At 39.9% G+C, this 18,999-nt stretch overlaps 1 protein-coding gene across 1 annotated transcript in view; it reads left to right on the top strand.

Moving 5' to 3' along the window:
* Nucleotides 1-18,999, top strand: part of fstl4 (follistatin-like 4) — a 213,367-nt gene that overhangs the window by 73,473 nt on the left and 120,895 nt on the right. Inside the window, exon 3 of the mRNA XM_008293395.1 lies at nucleotides 6,874-7,116. Coding sequence (XP_008291617.1) covers nucleotides 6,874-7,116 — 243 coding nt within the window. The remainder of the gene's footprint in view (nucleotides 1-6,873; nucleotides 7,117-18,999) is intronic.

Here is an 18,999-nt window from a genome sequence, read left to right as displayed (position 1 = left end):
CTGCTTCCTTGAGGCTTACCATCAGCCAGGCCTCTTCAAAAATCAGCGAAAGTTCCTCCACCGTCAGTATTTTGTGATGTCATGCAAGTAGTCAGGGTTCAGTTTTAAATCTTTGTCATCCTTTTCTTCTCTGTGGGGAAAAAAATATGGTATTAAAGTCAGTTGTTGATACCAATTCATGAGCTCATGCTTTTAGAATAGTGATTTTATGTATGTGCACAGCGCCTTTTAAGCATCATAGATTTTTCTCTCCTCCAAACATGGAATAGTTTTCAGATGTTAAGTAGCAGTTCTATTTCTTTAACTGCCACATTCTTGCACAGTTTCAGCCTCCACCAGTTAGCTGCAGCTGTAAGGACTAGGAGGTTCCAAGTGTAGATGTCAGTCTTCGCCAGTACATTTTTCACAGTAAAACAGGTCTGCTTGAGTCGGCTACCTGTGGTGACTCGAGAGTCCATCCACTCAGATGTTCTGAACAAAGAGGTAATGACTAACCTGCCATTAATAAAGAGGTCATGGAGGTAATGGGTAATTTGCTTCACTTAATGGAGAAAAATAGCCCCGGAAGCAAGTTAATATAAAATGTAATTGTCTCCTCAAGTTCCTTAACGTAGTGGTGTTGCTGTAGTTTCTTTTGTCCAGAGTGAGTTGGGAAGAGACAGGATGTTTCAAAGTGAGTTTTACCTTTTTGTTCAAGTCATTTTGTGATCAGTGTGTTGGTCCATCAATCCACCACTTTGCGTTGCTGTTGTATAGATATCTCTGTCCCTATCTGACTGACTTTTTAAGCTTTCTGCTGTCTATTCTTCTTTTTGTTATCAAATATCTGGAAAAATGACATTCCATCCACTCATCATGCAGCTCTATTGTGAAAAACATGAAAAGCATACTGTTTAATATCAGCATGCTGACACTGCTGGTGTGTGCTGAGTTTAATCAACATGTTGTCCTTGTTGTATTAGCAGATAACATGTTCCATCATCGCCTGACAGCCAACTTTCCTGTCTGTGTGGTATTCTAATTTGGGATTCTCTCCTGCTGATAATTTTTTTTTAGGAACATTTGAAATTATCCACAATATTGAAGCTTCAAAATCAGACACAAATTGAAAGGATTCAGTGACTTTTATTGTCACGTGCAGCAATAACAATTTCTTTGTGCAATGAAATTGTCACCTCCGTGTGTCTCTTACCTTGAGGTCACTCATTCAAACGAACACGTCGGTTACATTTATGCATACATACTGAGATATTGTAGTTGAGTTATATATAAATAGGATTTTGACTTTAAGCCTGAGTTGACCAATTTCATTCCTGGGTGAGTTAATTTTAAGATAATTTTATGTGGGTTCTGATCCACTAGCTGCCTGTCACTCTTCTTAAAATGTTTTTAAATTGTTGTGACAGTTAGCATCAAATATAATAGCAGAAGAACAAAGCAAAACTGGTAAACAGTGTGCATAGATGTTGTTGTTATTTGATGTCTCATTTAAATTTAGTACATTTTCTCAGACATCGTGAATTATAAAGTTGAAATTTTTTGGTTGGAGGTCCATGTCTGTTGTCTGGTCTGATTGAGTGTCTTTATATATTGATGTACGTAGCTGTTGTATGTGTATTCAGTAACTTTGCTGCCCTGTGTTTTTTTTTAGTCTTTACAGTGTTTTTGAGGGGAAACAGTTACTTACTTTATATTAGCAAGTGTATCATTAATCTTAGAGTAAAGGAGGTAATTCAGATTTAATCCTAATGAACAAAGGGAAAAAAGTTTGCCTCAAATATCCAAATAACATTAAAAAAACAACAACTCTGCAGTACATCCTGCCCCAGGTTATTTGTATTCCGGGTTCCATCCTCTGTTTGCTCAGAAAAATATCATCATTTTTGGTACAATGCAGCAAAACTGACAGTTTGTTCTTATCTGTGTGTATGCCACAGCATATCTCACCTGGCGCCAAGGGCCGCTGTTGTCCATTGATATTCCAGCTCAGTGTGCATGTCAGAAGTGCTTTGTCCGACCGCGCAGCACCGGGGAGACAGTGTTTGACGGCGCGTCTCAATATTTAATTATCTACATCTGCTTCAGAGCAAATAGAATGATCTGTAGCGTCAGCAGATGTGACTGGGCTCTTCTCGAGGCTGCAAAACACATTCAGAAACAACTTCTTCATGCCCTCCGTACACACATGTTCGCTATGTAGCACGTGTGAAGTGAATAAGATGGCACAAGGACACTTTCAGAGCTGAACCACATCTAACAAAATCTGTCTGCTGGCAAAAAAACCCCCCCAAAAAAACCACACGCCTCTGTTTCTGTAAATGTCCCACTCCCGTATCCTGAAGGGTTTGTGACTGCAGCTTCTCTTTTTCCAAGGATTGGGGTGGTTTAGAACACGATTATGCTGCAGGCAGCGAGTCCCACATCAGCAGGCAAATGTTCTTCCAGTCTAATTAGTAAGAAGCTCGGCAGTGTCCCTCTGTCTCTCTGAGGAGAACGTATCAAAAACAACAAACTACCCCTCTCTGGAGGTGGATTAAACACAAAATAAATAAAGTTTGTTGTGATTGCCTTTAAATATTAAAGGGATTTAAGGAGCTTGAGAGTCTCGCCTCAGGTATAAATATATTGAGGCATATTTTAGGTGCTAAATAGAGCGAGGGTTTAGACGTTAAGTCCTTTGCTTCCCGAGTGAAGTGACATATTCTGATTCTGTCTCTGCTTCTGTGTGTGTGCGCGCGCTGTGTTCTTTATGCTAACGTGCTGTAGAATACGTATGCGATTGTGTACTTACAGATTGTGCACCTCGCTCCGGATTCAAATTACCCATAGCGTCATCACAATGATTCAGCAAGGGGCTGAGACTGACAAGATTGTGGCTTCTCCTGGCAAATGAAAAGGCAGTCAGTCGTGCTGTTTTGCTCTCTTCCACTTAGGCTTTCATGAAAGGGAATAAAGGGGGAAACTTATGTTTGACTGTTGAAAAATGTCACACAGATAAAGCCAAAATGGTCTTAATACTTTGTCCAAATCCCCCATGTTCCCATGTAATTATCGATAGTGTTCTTTGTGAAACATGTCCTGGAAATCTGTGATTGTAGTGGACAATGTCTGGTCTCAGTTTCTCTGAGCCCAAACTGGACGGCTATTGACAAAGAGACTACACGCATGCACCGAGAAATAAAAAGAAAAGACAGAGGAAACCAATGAAGAATAAAAGAGAAAGAGTTGGATGGACAGGATGCGAGGGCTTGACACTGGATGGTCAGCCTGGCATTGTCTTGGCACCACAGAATGCACTGATCTTGCACGAGCCATTTATAAGTACTGTGCCAGCAGCTTAGACAGGGAGGATTATCAGACGACACTTTTAGCCTCTTAAGCAAGCCACAATTGCAGCCAGCATGGTCCAAGAGAGCATGAGACAAAGAACTTACAGCGAGGATGAATGCGAGCACAAGGACTTAGTTAAATGTCAGCCAGCTTGTGAATTGTAAATGTAACTTTTTATGCGCTATTGTTTGTGTTGTCTGAGTTGCTCTTTTCTCCAAACAAAACGGGAAAGGCCGAGAGAGGGAGGGGTGCTGCTGATGGAGTGAAGGGGAGAGGAAGAAGTAGGAAGAAACATCGCCGGTGGGTAACTGCCACTGGACGGTTGTTGCTAAGCGTTTAATCTCCCACGCTTGGAGAATACAAACGATCTTGTAATCGTCCCCGACCTTGACATGAACAGCAAGGTCACAGGGGAGCTGGGCTATTTTGCATTTCCCACAGATGCTTCGCCGAGACACGCAGAACAATTAGTAAACTGGATAAAAAGGAATTGAGTCTGTCTTACTCCCCGCATCCTCCTCAGTCCCCTCCTCATGTTCCTCCTGGGGGAAGTTACCTGGCAAACCCCCAACCCGCTGCTTCCTTCGCTTCTTAACACTTAATTATGATAAAGAAGTAGTCGGACCTACTAAGGCAGGTCAGACTGCACGTACCTGTGGGCTATGCTGGTTCTTTTTGCAGATACTGATTATTCTACCAATTATTTCTTATTTGTGGATTTATTCTTTAGTGTATACAATGAAAAAATGGCCATCACAAGTTCCTAATTTAATGTCTTTAAATTGCTTTCCCAAGTAGTGAGGGCTAACAGTAACTGTAAAAGTTTTGCTAATTAATCATTATGACCATTAAGTGATGGACTAATTGTAAAGTAGTTTTGTTATTTGACAGTGTTTGCCTGCTCTATGTTTTAGGCAGTGACTGAATACAGAAAGTGTATACGCTTGGCTGCGACACCTGAGTAGGACGGTGCAAGTGTATTAATGTATGTGTTTTTGTGTGTATGCGCGCCTGTGTGCCTCTGTGCGTCGGCTCTCAAATCGGCCTCATGCAATTAAGGGACTTTTGTCCTCCGACAACAGCGCATTACCTCTATTATTGAATATGCTGAGAGTTGAGATATGATTATACTCCAGGCAAATTGAATTTCTGTTTTCAGCAGTTTGATTATAAGAGCATGGACTGGGCTCTTTTAAGTTAAGCCAGTATGGTTTTTAGCCTTATATTCCACAGAAGGATAATAGAGCTGACCCCGTCTCAGCATCTTAACTGACTCAGCTTCAAAACAGCAGGAACACAATGGCCATCAAGTCCCTCCAAGACGTGTATTTATTTTCTTGTAATAGTAAAACATTCACAGTGTCCCAGAACTGGAATGAAGTGTAACGGGCAGCAACTTTTAGAATGTTGTCGGAGAAGTTTATTTTTTCTAGTTGCTAGAATTATACTTTCCTTCTTACCCTTTCGTAATGTTTTCATTTCTACCTCGCCATTGAGTTTATTCATGCCATGCAATTTGTCTCTCGCAGCGCTGCAGCCAACAGTCATCTCATTTATGATTGCCCTGGTTTCCATGGCAAATAACAGAGCTTGTTCACATCAAAGGTTAACAAAGAGACAGGCAGAATGCTTGGAAATTTTAAAAGAAGACTCAATGATAAAAGATAACAGACACAATTAGGGCAAAGCTTTGCTCTTACACAGAAAGTTTAGTTTTTTAATCTGATCTCAGAGCAGTATGTTTTAAAGGAATGCCCAGCCACAGGCCTGTGATGGCTGCATTCTTCAAGTTTTCAACTACTTTTTGACATTTGTATATTTTGTAACAGCTTGGACAGAATGTGTGGGAGTTCAGAGGTTCTAATCTACTCTAATGGTGAATAAAATGGTCTTTATAGAGCAAAGAAAAAAAATAAACTGTCAGAATGACTAAAAAAACATCATTACCATCAACTATATGTCATTATTATTAATCTACATTATAGAATGCATTTATTTCCTGATAAAAACACATAGATATATTTAATGTTATATCAAATCAACTCTGGAGTTGCAGCTCTGCCAATAAAGTCAGTATTGTGAGTGCCTGCGTGGGAGTATTTCATGTTTCATAATATTGATTGAGCTTCCTCATGATTATATGAATAATGTGTAAACTCTGGGAAGGTTTTTCAAGCTCATATCTAATTAATTACCTCTAACTCCCATTAGCAAGATGGAGTTGAGCGGCACCAAATTCTTGGCTTGTACCTTTTTAAGTGTCTTGTTTTGATGGCAACAACCCCACAGGGCACGGGAGGGGGGCTCAGATCACAACAAGAGAGCAGGGGTTCCGGTCAAGCGCATGGAGTCAGGAAAGATCAATCCAAGGTGGAGCATGTGGCTGGATCAGCAGCTTTTTGACTCGCTTTAAGTGCAGATAGATTAAATCAGAGGGAAGAGGCGAGGTGTCCCAGGCAGTGAGCAGTGATGATGGAGATGCTTTTGTGTGCAGCTGGGCGTGTGTGTGCGTGTGTGTGTGTATGTTGGGAAGTAGCTGACACAAAAATATAGTTAATATGTAGATTTGTCTGTGTGTTTGTTGACAGGAGTTAGAGCCGGTAAGGCAGAAGGTGTCAGCTTTAGTTTAAATTTGAGTTCTCCTACGTCGTCAACTATGTCTATGATTGTGTGTTTGTATACACATGTGCATATGTACGTGCGAATAAGTGCAGAGAAGTGTTAATAGGGACACCTGGCTGTTGGATTTGTAGAGAGTTCAGCGGGTTCTTCTTGTTAGCACTGTCTCATAACTGCAATCAGGTTTGGAGGTGTTTGGTTCTTCGTTTTCTATTTCTGGTGCATACTGTATAAAACATGTGACTGTGTTATAAGTGATATTTTTTCCGGTGTTTTATTACAGTCATGTATCTATAGCAGGCTTCGATTGGAATTTGCATTTAAATTTTCCATACAGACGGACATATTGGGAAATATATTGTTGTCAAGCAGTGCCTTTATTGTCAAAAATGATGACATAGCTTCTATTTCCCAAAATAAATGACCCCAAAACTGAGGAAAATGCCAAATTTTATACATTTGCTTGTAGGTCTGTAGGTCTGCAGAAAGCAGACAACTTTAATTTTTCACATTTATTTTCTTTCGTGGCTTTCAGAAATTACAGTAGCAAAGAGGGCCCCCTGGTTGCAGTTTCATGTTGTTTCTTTTAATTTTGTTAAGCTACATCTTGTCTAAAGAGAAGCTTTCTTGCTATTGGCTACACTAGACACCATTTTTGTATTTTCAAAGAGGACAGATCTATGAGAAAGCAATACTTTTTGTCTGCCTCAGCCCAAAATTTGGGATCTGTGCTGATGAGACAGATGCATTTTATTTTTGCATTGTGCCGCTTCAGCTGATCTCTATCTCTGTCCTTGCGACTGTTTCAGAGTCATATAGACAAGTTAAAATTGAAGGATTTTCTCTCATAAGATTTTATGACCTTGCATATTTACTCTCACACTCTCTATGAAAATAAAGCTCTTTTGTCTCTCCTTCTTCCAGCCCTCTCCGACCCAGACGGTGGTCCCTGCCGGAGGACCTACTGTGGACGGGGCCGGCAATGCGTGCTGATGGCAGCAACCGGGCGTGCCGAGTGCGTTTGCCAGGAAAAGTGCCGTCCCTCCTTTGTGCCGGTGTGCGGCTCAGACGGCAGGTTTTACGAGAACCACTGTGAGGTTTACCGCACCGCCTGCCTGGAGAGGAGACGGATCTATGTGGTGCACAGCAAGGACTGCTTCTTCAAAGGTACCACTAAAATCAATTCACTTCTATTTATGTAGCACCAGCTCACAACTTAGGTGATCTCAAGGCAGTTCAAGGTTAAGACCTTACAAAATGACAGTGTTGCATTGCTGCACAGGGTCAAAAAGATTGAGTTCATCAATTTTTTTTGACATGTTAACATCAATATTTTAAAGTCTAGTTACTTATCACGATTAAAATTATGAAATGACACAGAGGAAGTATGCATGCTATGCCATTGTTGTCATAAATGCAGGTGGCTGTCCAATTTAAGATTATATTTCCCACAACAACATGTTGCCGCTTGCCCTCCCTGGCATTTCATCAGGTGTGTTGTTTTATCCTTTTTTTTTTCAGTCTGTCTTTTATTTAATCCACCATCTGCTGTTGCTCAAAAACGCTGGAAGCACTTTGTTTTTGGGGTGTATTTGAGGAACAATGGCCTCTTTATGTTTTTGGCAACGATTTACCTCACCAAAGCTGACCCAGCTAAAAAGCAAAATTGCCTTTCGGGATGTTTAAACAGTATTTATCTCAACAATAATGTGAGGGTTGAATGATTGAGTTAAAATGTTGAATACAACACTGTTCATTTCTTTATTGACCCTCTGAACCCAAGCAGCTTCTGGGTGTTCTTTGCTGCTGTCACATTTCTATTTGCTAAGGGCTCATTTTTTCCCCTGCATTATAAAGGTCTGGCACCTCAATGGAAGCAGCACAACCAAGTAGAGAGAACTCACAGGTCATAGAAAAAGTAATGTAGATCTTTTGTTTTTTTTCTTTATTCATTCATGATAAATACCTGAATTCAATATGGATAACATTCTTCCAAATGCCCCGTTTTTACCATGACTGGGAAAAAATGGCGGCTATAGATATTTTACGACTTACAATCTCTACAAACACGGTATGTTTCACACCACTATGCATAATAACTCCAGGAAGACATTTCACCTTAAATATATCGTCCAACAACTTCCTTTACAACTTACTTCTCTGTATAGTATTTTTGAACCATGCTGGATTTATTTAGTTGCTCAAGTATCTTCTATTTTTCCCTCTCAAGCTCTCTTATTTATTTGCATATTTGTTGTCTCGTTGCTCTGTGTAAACAAGGCCTGCAGCTCAGCCAAATAGTACCTGAATTTTTGTTACGTGACTGTTGGTCGCAGCTGAATTAGTCATTTTTTCTCAGTGGTGCTGAACACGTGTTTGTGTTTTTTAAGATTCTGGTGCAAACAGTTCACTTTTTATGAAATACGACATGTAGAAAATAGTAGTTTCAATAATATATTGCAATTTTAAGGTTAAGTTTGGTTCCATTTCCCAACAGAACCACGCACCACGCATGATTCGTTCAAAGCTGTTAATTTTCACAACTTCTGGCTCTGATAAATGGTGCCATTTGGTCAATTTTGAAAGCTCACAAACCTGTTAAACCCACTGGTGGATTTTGGGGTTCAGAGGCTTAAATGAGCTTTGAGCAAAGTAGCTGCAAAGATAATATATACAGTAATTTATTAATATTTTCATATTTTTTGATAGCAGTATCAAAACATGTCTAGACAGCTGTGATCAAAAGAAATTACTGCACCTCTCTGGTACAGAGAAAGAAAAAACACATTAAGAGTGAGTAATCATCATTTAGGTTGTTAAGGTTTGAACTTGTTTGGAGTGTCGCTGCTGCTGTACAACAACAAGAGCACAGCGATGTTGCACAGCAGCTGTATCTGTGATGACTCACTGCATCACCGAGTGTGGCACAGGTTCACGCTTTTGAAGCTTTTTGTGAGTGAAAATTGCCCTCAAATGATATCTTGATACCTGCGAGGCACACGTCTGAGCAATTCTGAAGGCTATACCGGGGCTCTGACGTCGGTTTGATGTTGAAACATTTAAACAGAAATAGAGTTGTACAGACAAGCAAAGCAATTGTTTTGTACCTTGTTGCCAGCTGTCAAGCTCCAGTCACAAGCATCAATCACTGTAAAAATCACGCTGTTTCTGTCAGCCACCTATTCAGTAGAGATGAAAGAATTAAATCATCTGTAGTTTGGTGCTGAAGGCTGTGGCCCGGGGTCAGGCTTGTCTGGGAAAACGATAGTTAAAACCTCACATTGGCACTTGGACAGAAGGCCATTTGATCAGGTGCCGTATTTGTCTCTCCTGTGAGGTCTGCTGCAGTAATTATGCTGCTGTCAGTACAAGTCAGCACACTTAGTTGGCAGTCGGCCCTAATCACAAACACCAGCGTCTAAATCAGTTGTTGTGGCACCTTAAAAGTTGATTTAATGATCAATGCAATTGTGGAAGAGGGAGTTTTCTCTTCGAAGGAAAGCTATGCTCAGTCAGTGCAAGTTCATCATTAACAGGCTTTCTTGCATTTAAACCTGTGGTACAAATTAAAGGCTTCAGTGATCATTTTTGGATATTTTCACATATAAATGCTTAAGTCCACACACTGTATTACCACTGAGGCACCACTCCCCTCTACTGCCTACATCAATACCCTGGCTCGTACAAATCAAACCACTAGGTTACAGGGGATCACCAGTTCTCTATAGTAAATCATTATAATCCTCACTCCCTGACTATCCCTCATTAGCAAAATTGCCCTGTCAGCATGAACAGTCAGCATTATTATCCAAAACGGCTCACTCGCTTCATCATGACTTTGATTTTAAAAGACAGCCAGGCCAGGTTGGGCTTTTTTTTTTAAAACGCAGATTTTATGTTTTTACAACTACTGATTTACAAGTTTTTACATGCACATGTGTAGCGAACCTGTGGGTGTCTCCTCATCTTTAAAAGTTGCTTTTACGGTCAGACTAGTATTAGACATGTTTTATACTCCCTCAGGGTGTGGATTTTGAAATAGAAAGTGAAGCAATAGTTATCCGAAGTGCACGGTTTCATGTCTACGCAGCACAAAAAAGAAGCCAGACGCACACACACACACACTCACACCAACATAGCAGCACTTTCAGTCATATCACATTAGGGAGTGAAGGATTTCTGGCAGACGACACCATGCATAGCTAATCCACATTAGAGATCTTCAGTCGGCACATTAGGCTTAAACTTGATGTCTGAATGCGAACCAGCAGGAGATGGAAAATGTTGGAAATCAGTCAGATGTCATGGGAATCATGTGTGTGCCTCCGTGAATGGGAAGTTATTATTGCACCGGACGCACAAAGACTTCACTGGAGGTCTCACAGCGGTGCGCTCAAGTCATTGTTCAAAACCACAGTTCCTTTGTATAACCAGCAGAGGAAGCGGAGAGGTCGTGCAGTGGTTAACTTGTTTCTGCACATGCCACTGTCCCTGCCTGTCTGTTAGTGGCCTTATTCTGCTTTGTTTACCTGACTGCATCCTCGCAGTCTGGCTCACCGCTTGAATCCTAAAAATATCAACACATCCTTGTTTGCAGCTGGTGTAACTCATCCGAACGCTGCTGTGGGCAACCGAGCCGCATTGAACCCTTTTCCTTAATTTGTGTCATTGTTTCAGTTAGCAGGTGCTCCAGTACTTCGATGGATAATTACCAAATATGTCAACATGTAAAGGCGAGAAAATCTGTTGCAGTAATTGCACCGAGATAGCAAAACAATATAATATAGACAAATGGCTATTACTCACTGAGTGGTATATTGTTGCTCACTTACAGTGCCATTAGTCTTCGAAAAATAAACTCGATAAAACTGCATTTTTGCCCTCTTTTGAACGTGCTGATTTATTTTTTAGTTTCTTTCTTTTATTTGTTTTATTTTATATTCTGTGGTACTTTTTTGGCGCATCATTAAATTTTGGATGCCAAAAAAGTTTCTTCCTCAGTCTGAGACCAAGACCTCCACAGTCACAAATGGATCTTTTGGATCCCTAGAGCCATATATTAAGCCAAAAATCTTTTTTTGGAAAGGGGAGAGAGAATTTGCTTTCAAATTTGCTTTCAAATTTGATAAACCTAAAAGCTCAGCTGTGAAAGCCTCTTTCCTTCAGCTCAGGGCTATGGCCAAAGCCACAGTGTCAAATTTGGCTTGTAGTTATGCCGGCTTTCGTTTCATCATATCTGGGCGATTGTGATTCACTCGACACAGTCAGTCCACAACTCTTCACTTTGGAAAAAGAAAGAGGAACTGTTTTTCTATTGTGCTGACCTTTCTTTTTTTGGCTTCCACTTAGGGAGATGATTTAAGATTTTGTTTACGCATAAAGCTTGGAATAGTTTGCTGCATATTTACAACCTCTTTTGTCACAGTTCCACCACCAGGTCACTTTAGACATCAGACCAAATGTTGCTTAAACCCTCCGAGTCCGACAGAAGCACTTTTCGTTCTCATTCACATCCTCTGTTTCGGTTAATTTACTCTGAAAGTATTCAGTGCAGCGAATTGTAGCACATAGTAAATGAAACCGCACGATTTGACCTTTCCAACAATACCAGTTGCTTGTCTGTGCGCTGATGTGTCAGTGATAAAAATAAGCAACCGTTTTTCATACTAATCCCGCTAATTAATACATTTGATGCGAGAAGCCACACTGGCTTCAGTGTTACGTTTAATTTTAAAACTATAACACGTTGCATCAGTTGTTAACGAGGTTCAGCAGTTCTGGCAGCTAACAAGTCACTAATCACCACTGTCACCACTTTATCCAACATTTTCCAACCTTTTTCCAACAACTTAGCTCTCCTTTTTGTGAATTTTGCACAGTTGTGTTATTTTTTTAAATTATTGTTCATGTTTTTGTGATTCTGTATGTATCCTGCAATGTCAAAAGTTTTTATCTGAGCTTCAGAGAAAAAGTTGCCTTTTTTTTAAGGAGAGAAGGCAGCTCTCCTGTAGTTTTATGTTTTTAATTAAAATTTTATTTGATTTTTTCCTCAGGCAGTGGGGAGAAACAGGAGAGGTGGTTTAATGGTTCAAACTACCGTAGACCTGTTGAGGCAAACATAGTTGCCGAGGCGAAGGAGTTTACAGCTCGACTATCCATGGGTACCCAGATATTCTCTTTGATGCAGCTTGAAGGAGGCTGTAGCCTGCTTCTGAATTGATAGGATTGGTGTACTCAAAGGTGTTTGGCAAAGGATTTGCTGTTTGTGACAGACAGGAGACGTGATTGCATATAGAGTAGAAGAGATGACTGTAAACCTCTGGATGAGGCTCTTTGTTCTCCCCTGTCACTGGCTTCTTTGTGTTTACTGTCTGTTTAGCTGGTGCTTTAATCCATACTGATGTGAAAATTTGTGCAAATACTACAGTAACATTAGAATAACAATTGAAGTATAAAATGCCACATTCACATGTAAATTGATAACTATTACATACTAGTAACAGGCACACGACAGGAACCAAAACAGGATAAAGAGGTTTTCATTATTGCACCTTCTTACTAAGTTTAATTCCATTTTCACTTTCACTCTGAGCTAGCTTAAGCCGTCGACTTCACAAAGACTCTGGTGAAGAATTAGAACAGAAAACCAGAATTGAAAGTCAGTTCAACCTCTCAAGAATGGCAAATTGATAATCAGCTTCAAAGTTAAAAGTTATTTGACCCCAAATGGCTTCAGAAGGGGCACATTGTCAATAAAAAAGACGAATATCCCCGCAGCACTCAAACCTAATAACCCATTTAGATTGTAATTGCCAAAAGTCATAAAACGGGTTTTGAGAAAGTCGTCTGTTTTTTTTTCCGCCGTGTGAAAAATGACACCCCTTCTCGCCAAATAATTGATGCCATAAAAATGATAATACCTTTTAATAGAGAGGCAGTGCCACCTCTTTGACTGATGTTTTTCAGACTCAACCGTGAATGGTGATCCGTGCGTCGTATTTCATTCCCTTTTCGAATTTTTATTTATTTTTTGTCAAACAATTGGGACAAAGGAAGCAGAATCGTGTTGAAACCTGCAAAAGACTAACTGATTTGTTAAAATGGAATGGCGCCTTGTATTACCCTAACCCTTCCAAGAAGGACACGATGCATATAATAAATTCCATTTACAGATTTGAAAATCTCATTAATTTTTGCAATCACTCTGCTAATTTGCAAAATTAGCATCACAAGCACAGATGTTTTCTCTCCTTTTTTCCTGTGGTGAGTGTTGGGCGGTGAGTCGACCCACTTCTGACCCTGCCTTTGATTACAACCCCTTCCCTCCGAAACGATTTGAAAAAGAACTAACACAGTTGATTAATTGCTTTCATCTTCCTGATGAGTAGGAAGCTCCCAGCAAAGTCAGTCCAAAGAGACATCTGTTTCTGTTGGGTTGTGTACGGTACTCAGCATGGGGGTCTTTGATGTATCCCACTCTGACCACTTCATTAGGGACAAGTGTCATACTGCTGCTACTTGGTTGTGACCGCGTTGACTCCCAGATCAGATGGGTGATGCGTTGGCCGTGTCCAGACAGAAATTAGTGCTGAGTCTCCTCATAGTCATGGTGAGCTGGGTTTCTGTTAGGACAGACGACTGATCCTTCCATCTGTTTGGCCATGCATCAATTAAGCCTATAATCCAGAAGATTTTCTTCTTGAAACAAAGCCGTCTCTACCTGCCATCCCTTGTCACAGCTGGCACATACTATAGAAAGAGGGAGGAAAAAGTAATAGGCAGCTGAGTTGCCAAAAAAACTGTAAAATAAATCATTAGATTAAAATACATAAGTTTTCTATAACCACTTTTGCTAGATTTAGACTTTTTAGACTTAGAATTTTTGAAACTAAATTAATATAATGTAAATATGTATCACACTCACACAAAGACACACACACACACACATATACAATTAGATATTTAGATTTAATGATAAACAATATATAACATCACAAAAACTGCATTTTCTTTCACTGCCTATTTATTTAAATTTTATATTTACATTTATCTTTAATGTTTATAATTAATTTCCATTTTTTTATTATAAAATACAGTAAAATCTGTTAAATGAAAAGTAAAGCAGACACTCTTTTTGATTACAGAGTTGATGTGATTATTCAGTTAGTTGATGAGTTGATTAGTAAAACACTAATTTGCAACTTTAGGTCACTTTTTAAACAAAACATTTTCTTGTTTCAGCTTTTTAAATAATAGGAATTGCTGCTATCTACTTTTTGATAGTATTGCACATTGTTTTAGGAATAATCAGTGCTTAAAACAGTTTCCTTAGCTCATTCACCCAACCACTATATAATGATCTTTATAAATGTCCCGACTGATTGATTTTTTTTTTTTTGCCATCATCAGTCGTCTAGGCATTCAAAAACAGTTGCCAAATTCCAGTCAACATAACAGATGCAGAGTTCTCCATGTAATGAATTTCTTTGTGTGCTCCGCTCTCCATCCATCCCTTCTCGCTGTCCATCATCCACCCATGTTTGCTGCGGCTCCCACTTTTAAGAGCTGCTTCGACCACTCTGATTGCTCTTTATCTTCCCGGCTGATTCGGTGGCAGCTGTGGTTATTGCATTAGCCATCAGCACTGCCCCCCGCTCATCTTCCTCTCTGCTCTCGCTCTGCAGCCCGTGGCAGCACTCTGCCTCCACCGTCCATCTTATTGCTCGCTAACCCTCTGCCCCCTCCTGCGACTGCAGCCATTAACTCAGTGACACAAACATACGGCTCTCATAAGGAGGATGAACTTCGGCTCGAGTTCAGGCCCTGCAACTTTAGTTGTGTACACCGAGGCTGTGTGGAGTCACAGCAAGATATCTTTAAAGACGGCAGCTATTTTAACTGTGTGTTTGTGTTTGCAGGATGTCCATGAGCTCTGCTGCGTGATCTCTTTTGTGCTAATACTTCATGGATATTAAATAACTAAACTGCTTGGCCTGCATTTGTAAGCACGCCAGACTTTTGTTGTTTAGCGTTATTACCTCAAAACTGAAGTGCTCTTTTTGTATGATGCGAGCCGCTATGTTACCAAATTGTTTGGAAATCGAGATAATTAATTCTCATTTTAAACCAACATATTTTTTTTTCAAAACTTTGTCTTTCTAAAAGATTAGAGAGCTATTTTTTCTTTTTTATTCTGGCGTTGAACCTTCAGGTTTGGTGTAAAATGACAGTACACGCATATTGTGTAATGGGCCATGACCTACTTGAGCTGTTGATTCTTCAATTCATGTAAATTAACATTTTACATTCGTTCTGCTGCAGCCTATTAAGTGAAACCAGTCAGCTCGATATGTAATTTTAAAAATTGCTCACATTTTACTTGGTGTAAAGTGGTCCAGGTCACATAACGCTTCACTGGATCAGAAGTTGCCATCCGACTCTGTTAGGTTAACAAGTACTAAGTCTGGCTGCGCGACCAGGTGTGACACATCCGCTCACACACATCCGCTCACACACAAACACACACCTAAACCCCCGCTAGGCTTCTCCTGACAGCCCTTTATTTGTTACCGCGGGCTTATTAACGAGCAGTCCAACTAGCCTCGTCTTTCTCTTTGTGTCCCCACCCCTTCTCCTTCCCCAAAACACCTCTCTCCTCATTTTCTCTCCTCAGCGGTCACGTGGGTGTTACCTCATTAAGTTGATTTCCTCCCCACAGATTCATTACGGCGGAAGTATTTCCTGTATGAAATGGATGCCCTGTCCCAGATAGAGATGTCCCCTGGACCGGCGCTGGTCCCTTGCCTCATAAACATCAGTCTCCCCTATGAAAATAGAAAGCTCTCCTTTGGCCACTGACGTCCCCACTGTTGTGGTAGTGGGACATTGTCAAGGATACTGCACCAAAAGTACGATGTTTTTCCTATCGGCGTGTTTGTTGAATCCGACAACACCTGGTGTGGTTAATAGGATAGAAAAGGAATTCATGGACTGTTTTGCATTTGTAAAGACAAAAATATGGACAATGTTAACAGTACACAAAAAAAGCTAAACAAAACAAAAAAAACAACCAAAAGTTTTCTCTGTCGGATGCTTCAGTGATGACAACATAAAAAATTTCAGCATTCGTTTTGTTTCTAGGGTTGCAATTAATAAGACATCTTATTATGGATAAGAACTTTGTAGGTTCAACTCATGGCTTACTCAAAATGTTTATTATTATGAATATTCCTCCTCTTCGTACTGCCCATTCACAGACATTTTTGCCTGATTATAAAGCTCTGTAATGTTTTATATAATTGAAACTGTGGAAGCTTTGACTTTCTTTTTTTCTTTCTCTGCACACTCTGGTTTTTGCTCTTTTATTCCTCACCTCTCAAACACCGGCTGCCTCGTCATTCTTTTCTTGGACTGTTCACACACACACACACACACACAGACACACACACAGACATGGCAAATTGCACAAACACAGAAGTAAGACACACACACACTTCTGTCATGACAAAATCAAAATAATCTCTTCTGAAAGAGAATGTTTATTCACGCCTAAGAGATTATGACATGCTTGTCACAACGCTGGCGTTGCCTATCACTTTGCCTTTTCAGTGGCGAGCTGCACTCTGCAGCACGACAATGGACGTCTTGGATCAGTCGCGCAAGCTTTAGCTTTGAACGAGTGCTGCCCAGCCTGGCGCGTGTCATGTATTTATTATTGAGATGCGAGAAATGAGTAAACAAGTTGAAATAGGATTCCTATTTGGAGTGCAATTTCTTTATTTCTCTAAAACGTACACAGAAATGTGCTGCAACCTTTCTCCTTGTCGTCTAATTAATTAACTAATTCCTAGCATTGACTTTGTACAGGAAAAAAGCATTTCTGGCATTATGTCTTGTCTCTTGTAGATTTAACAGGTGGCAGTGCATAATTTTTGGAGCTCATCATTTACATGGTCTGCCTTTATTACTGTTCTTAACACCACTTTTAAAAAGCTGCTGGCAAAAGCCTCCGAGCAACTGAGAAATTAGAAAGTGACAAATGAATTCATTTGGCCCATCCTCCTCAATTCACAATCCTCTCATCAGTTTAATGGCAGCATAAAAGGGAAATACATATGGCCACTACTGCTGCTGCCCCCAACTTTGAAAACTTTACTTATCTGATGTTTTTTTTTTTGTCAAACGCTGCTTCCAGTCAATAACAAGTGGAATTATTAATGTCTTTCACTGCAATTGCATTTTTGACAGCAATCAAGTGAATCATTTACTTTTTGCTCAGCGACTCTTGCTGACTAGTATGCTGCCTTTAATACAAGACAGAAACACATGCTCCCTCTCATGCAGATCTGTTTCTTTTCCCCAGCTCCCCCTTCCTCTCCTCCCTCCTTATATACTGCTTTCCTCTCCTCTATCTTTCACCCTCATTTCTCTCTCGCTATGCCCCCAATATAGTGCAGACGGGGATTTGAGTGACTCTGTCAAGCTTCTCTCTACATTCCCGGTCTGTGTTAAATTGGTTCAGAGCTTAAGTAGAGTGTGAGCCTGGAAAAATAAAAATACAAGCAGCACCTCGAGGCAAAGTGACCCTGGATAGGAAAAAAAAAATCATACATCCTGTATGTCCCTGACAAACACTCACACACACATACACCAGCTTAGAGTGTGAAATGTGCATATGGCGGTGTTGACTCCTAATCCACGGCACTGTCTTCAAAGATCTCCCCTTTCTCCTGGAAGTGTGTGTAGCTGCTCTGATGCAAAGTGCGGGGTTGTTGACGTGTTGCAGAATTAATTTGGGACCAGTCAGGTGGCTCCCTGATGGTATTGTCTGATTGATAATCTAATTTGCCTGAAAGTATTGCACATTACTGTGTACCACTTGGCAAGCTACTGTAGCTTACTGCCTGGGGACCCAACTAAGAAGGCCCCTAACAACATTAAGATATGTAATAAGATGCAATTCTGTAAAATATGTTCCCGTCCTAACAATAACTTTCAAAAAGCATTTCGAAGTGCTTCTTTTATCAAAGTCAAAGTACACGTGTAATGCAAATGTTTCAAAATCTGACAAAGAGTAATGTCATTATGGTGGCGCAGATGAAATGCACGGACCTATCTGTGATCTAGTTCACCGGTTATCACCAGACTAACTACATTTAATGGAAATGAGAGCTGTCACCAAGCAGTGCCGTATGTTTAACCATTTACTACTTTACATATTACCTGTAAGACTGGGAATCAGAAATTCAAATGAATCATCAAGGCAGTCTGATTTCATTTATGCTTATTGGTTCCCAAACAAGTTTAGCTAATGCTTGCAAATGTGCACTGGACTGCAAACACCTACTGTATATACACTGCTGTCCATTTGCACCATTACTTAAGTTGAATTCTAATGCTTTTGTCTGAATAAATCATGAGTTAGATTTATTCCCAGTTAATGTACTCATTGACGATAATTTAAATCACTTGATTAGCAGGTGAAAAGCCACATAGTGTAACTGTTATAACAGTCACTTACAAAACCTTTCACGAGGACAAAACTGGACTTCGCTGTCCGGTTTACGGTAAAGTAGCCGAAGTAAACATGAAAATATAAACCAGAAAATACAACGTTATTGCTATGGTTGTAATTACTTTAACATTTAAAAATTCAGGAGGGTGGAGTAGTAAGGATACATGAGCAAGGACTCTTTTTGTCTCTTCTGTGACAGCAAAAACAACACACAGACTTTCAGTTACTTTTATGCTCATTGAGATGTTTTACTCACCTTTAGAGTAACACTTTAATGTTACTGTGGCTTCATCTAATTATTGTTTGTTTACCTTGATAGACGGATACAGGCAATAATCTAGAAGTACTCAGAGTCTTTGCTTGAGCAAAAGTACAAATACCTAAAATTACTGCTTTACTTTAAATGTTACTTAAAATACCCACATTTAAGTATAATCAAGAAAATGTACTAAGTTATTATATTATTATTATATGTTTTGATTATTATTTACTCATACTTTGATGTAAAAGCAGAATTTTGTTTGTCAGGATATTGT

This window comes from Stegastes partitus, unplaced genomic scaffold, assembly GCF_000690725.1.
Source record: "Stegastes partitus isolate 25-593 unplaced genomic scaffold, Stegastes_partitus-1.0.2 Scaffold882, whole genome shotgun sequence".
Lineage (NCBI taxonomy): Eukaryota > Metazoa > Chordata > Actinopteri > Pomacentridae > Stegastes > Stegastes partitus.
Note: the sequence above shows the minus strand (reverse complement) of the source record. Positions and strands in the feature narration are given on the sequence as shown.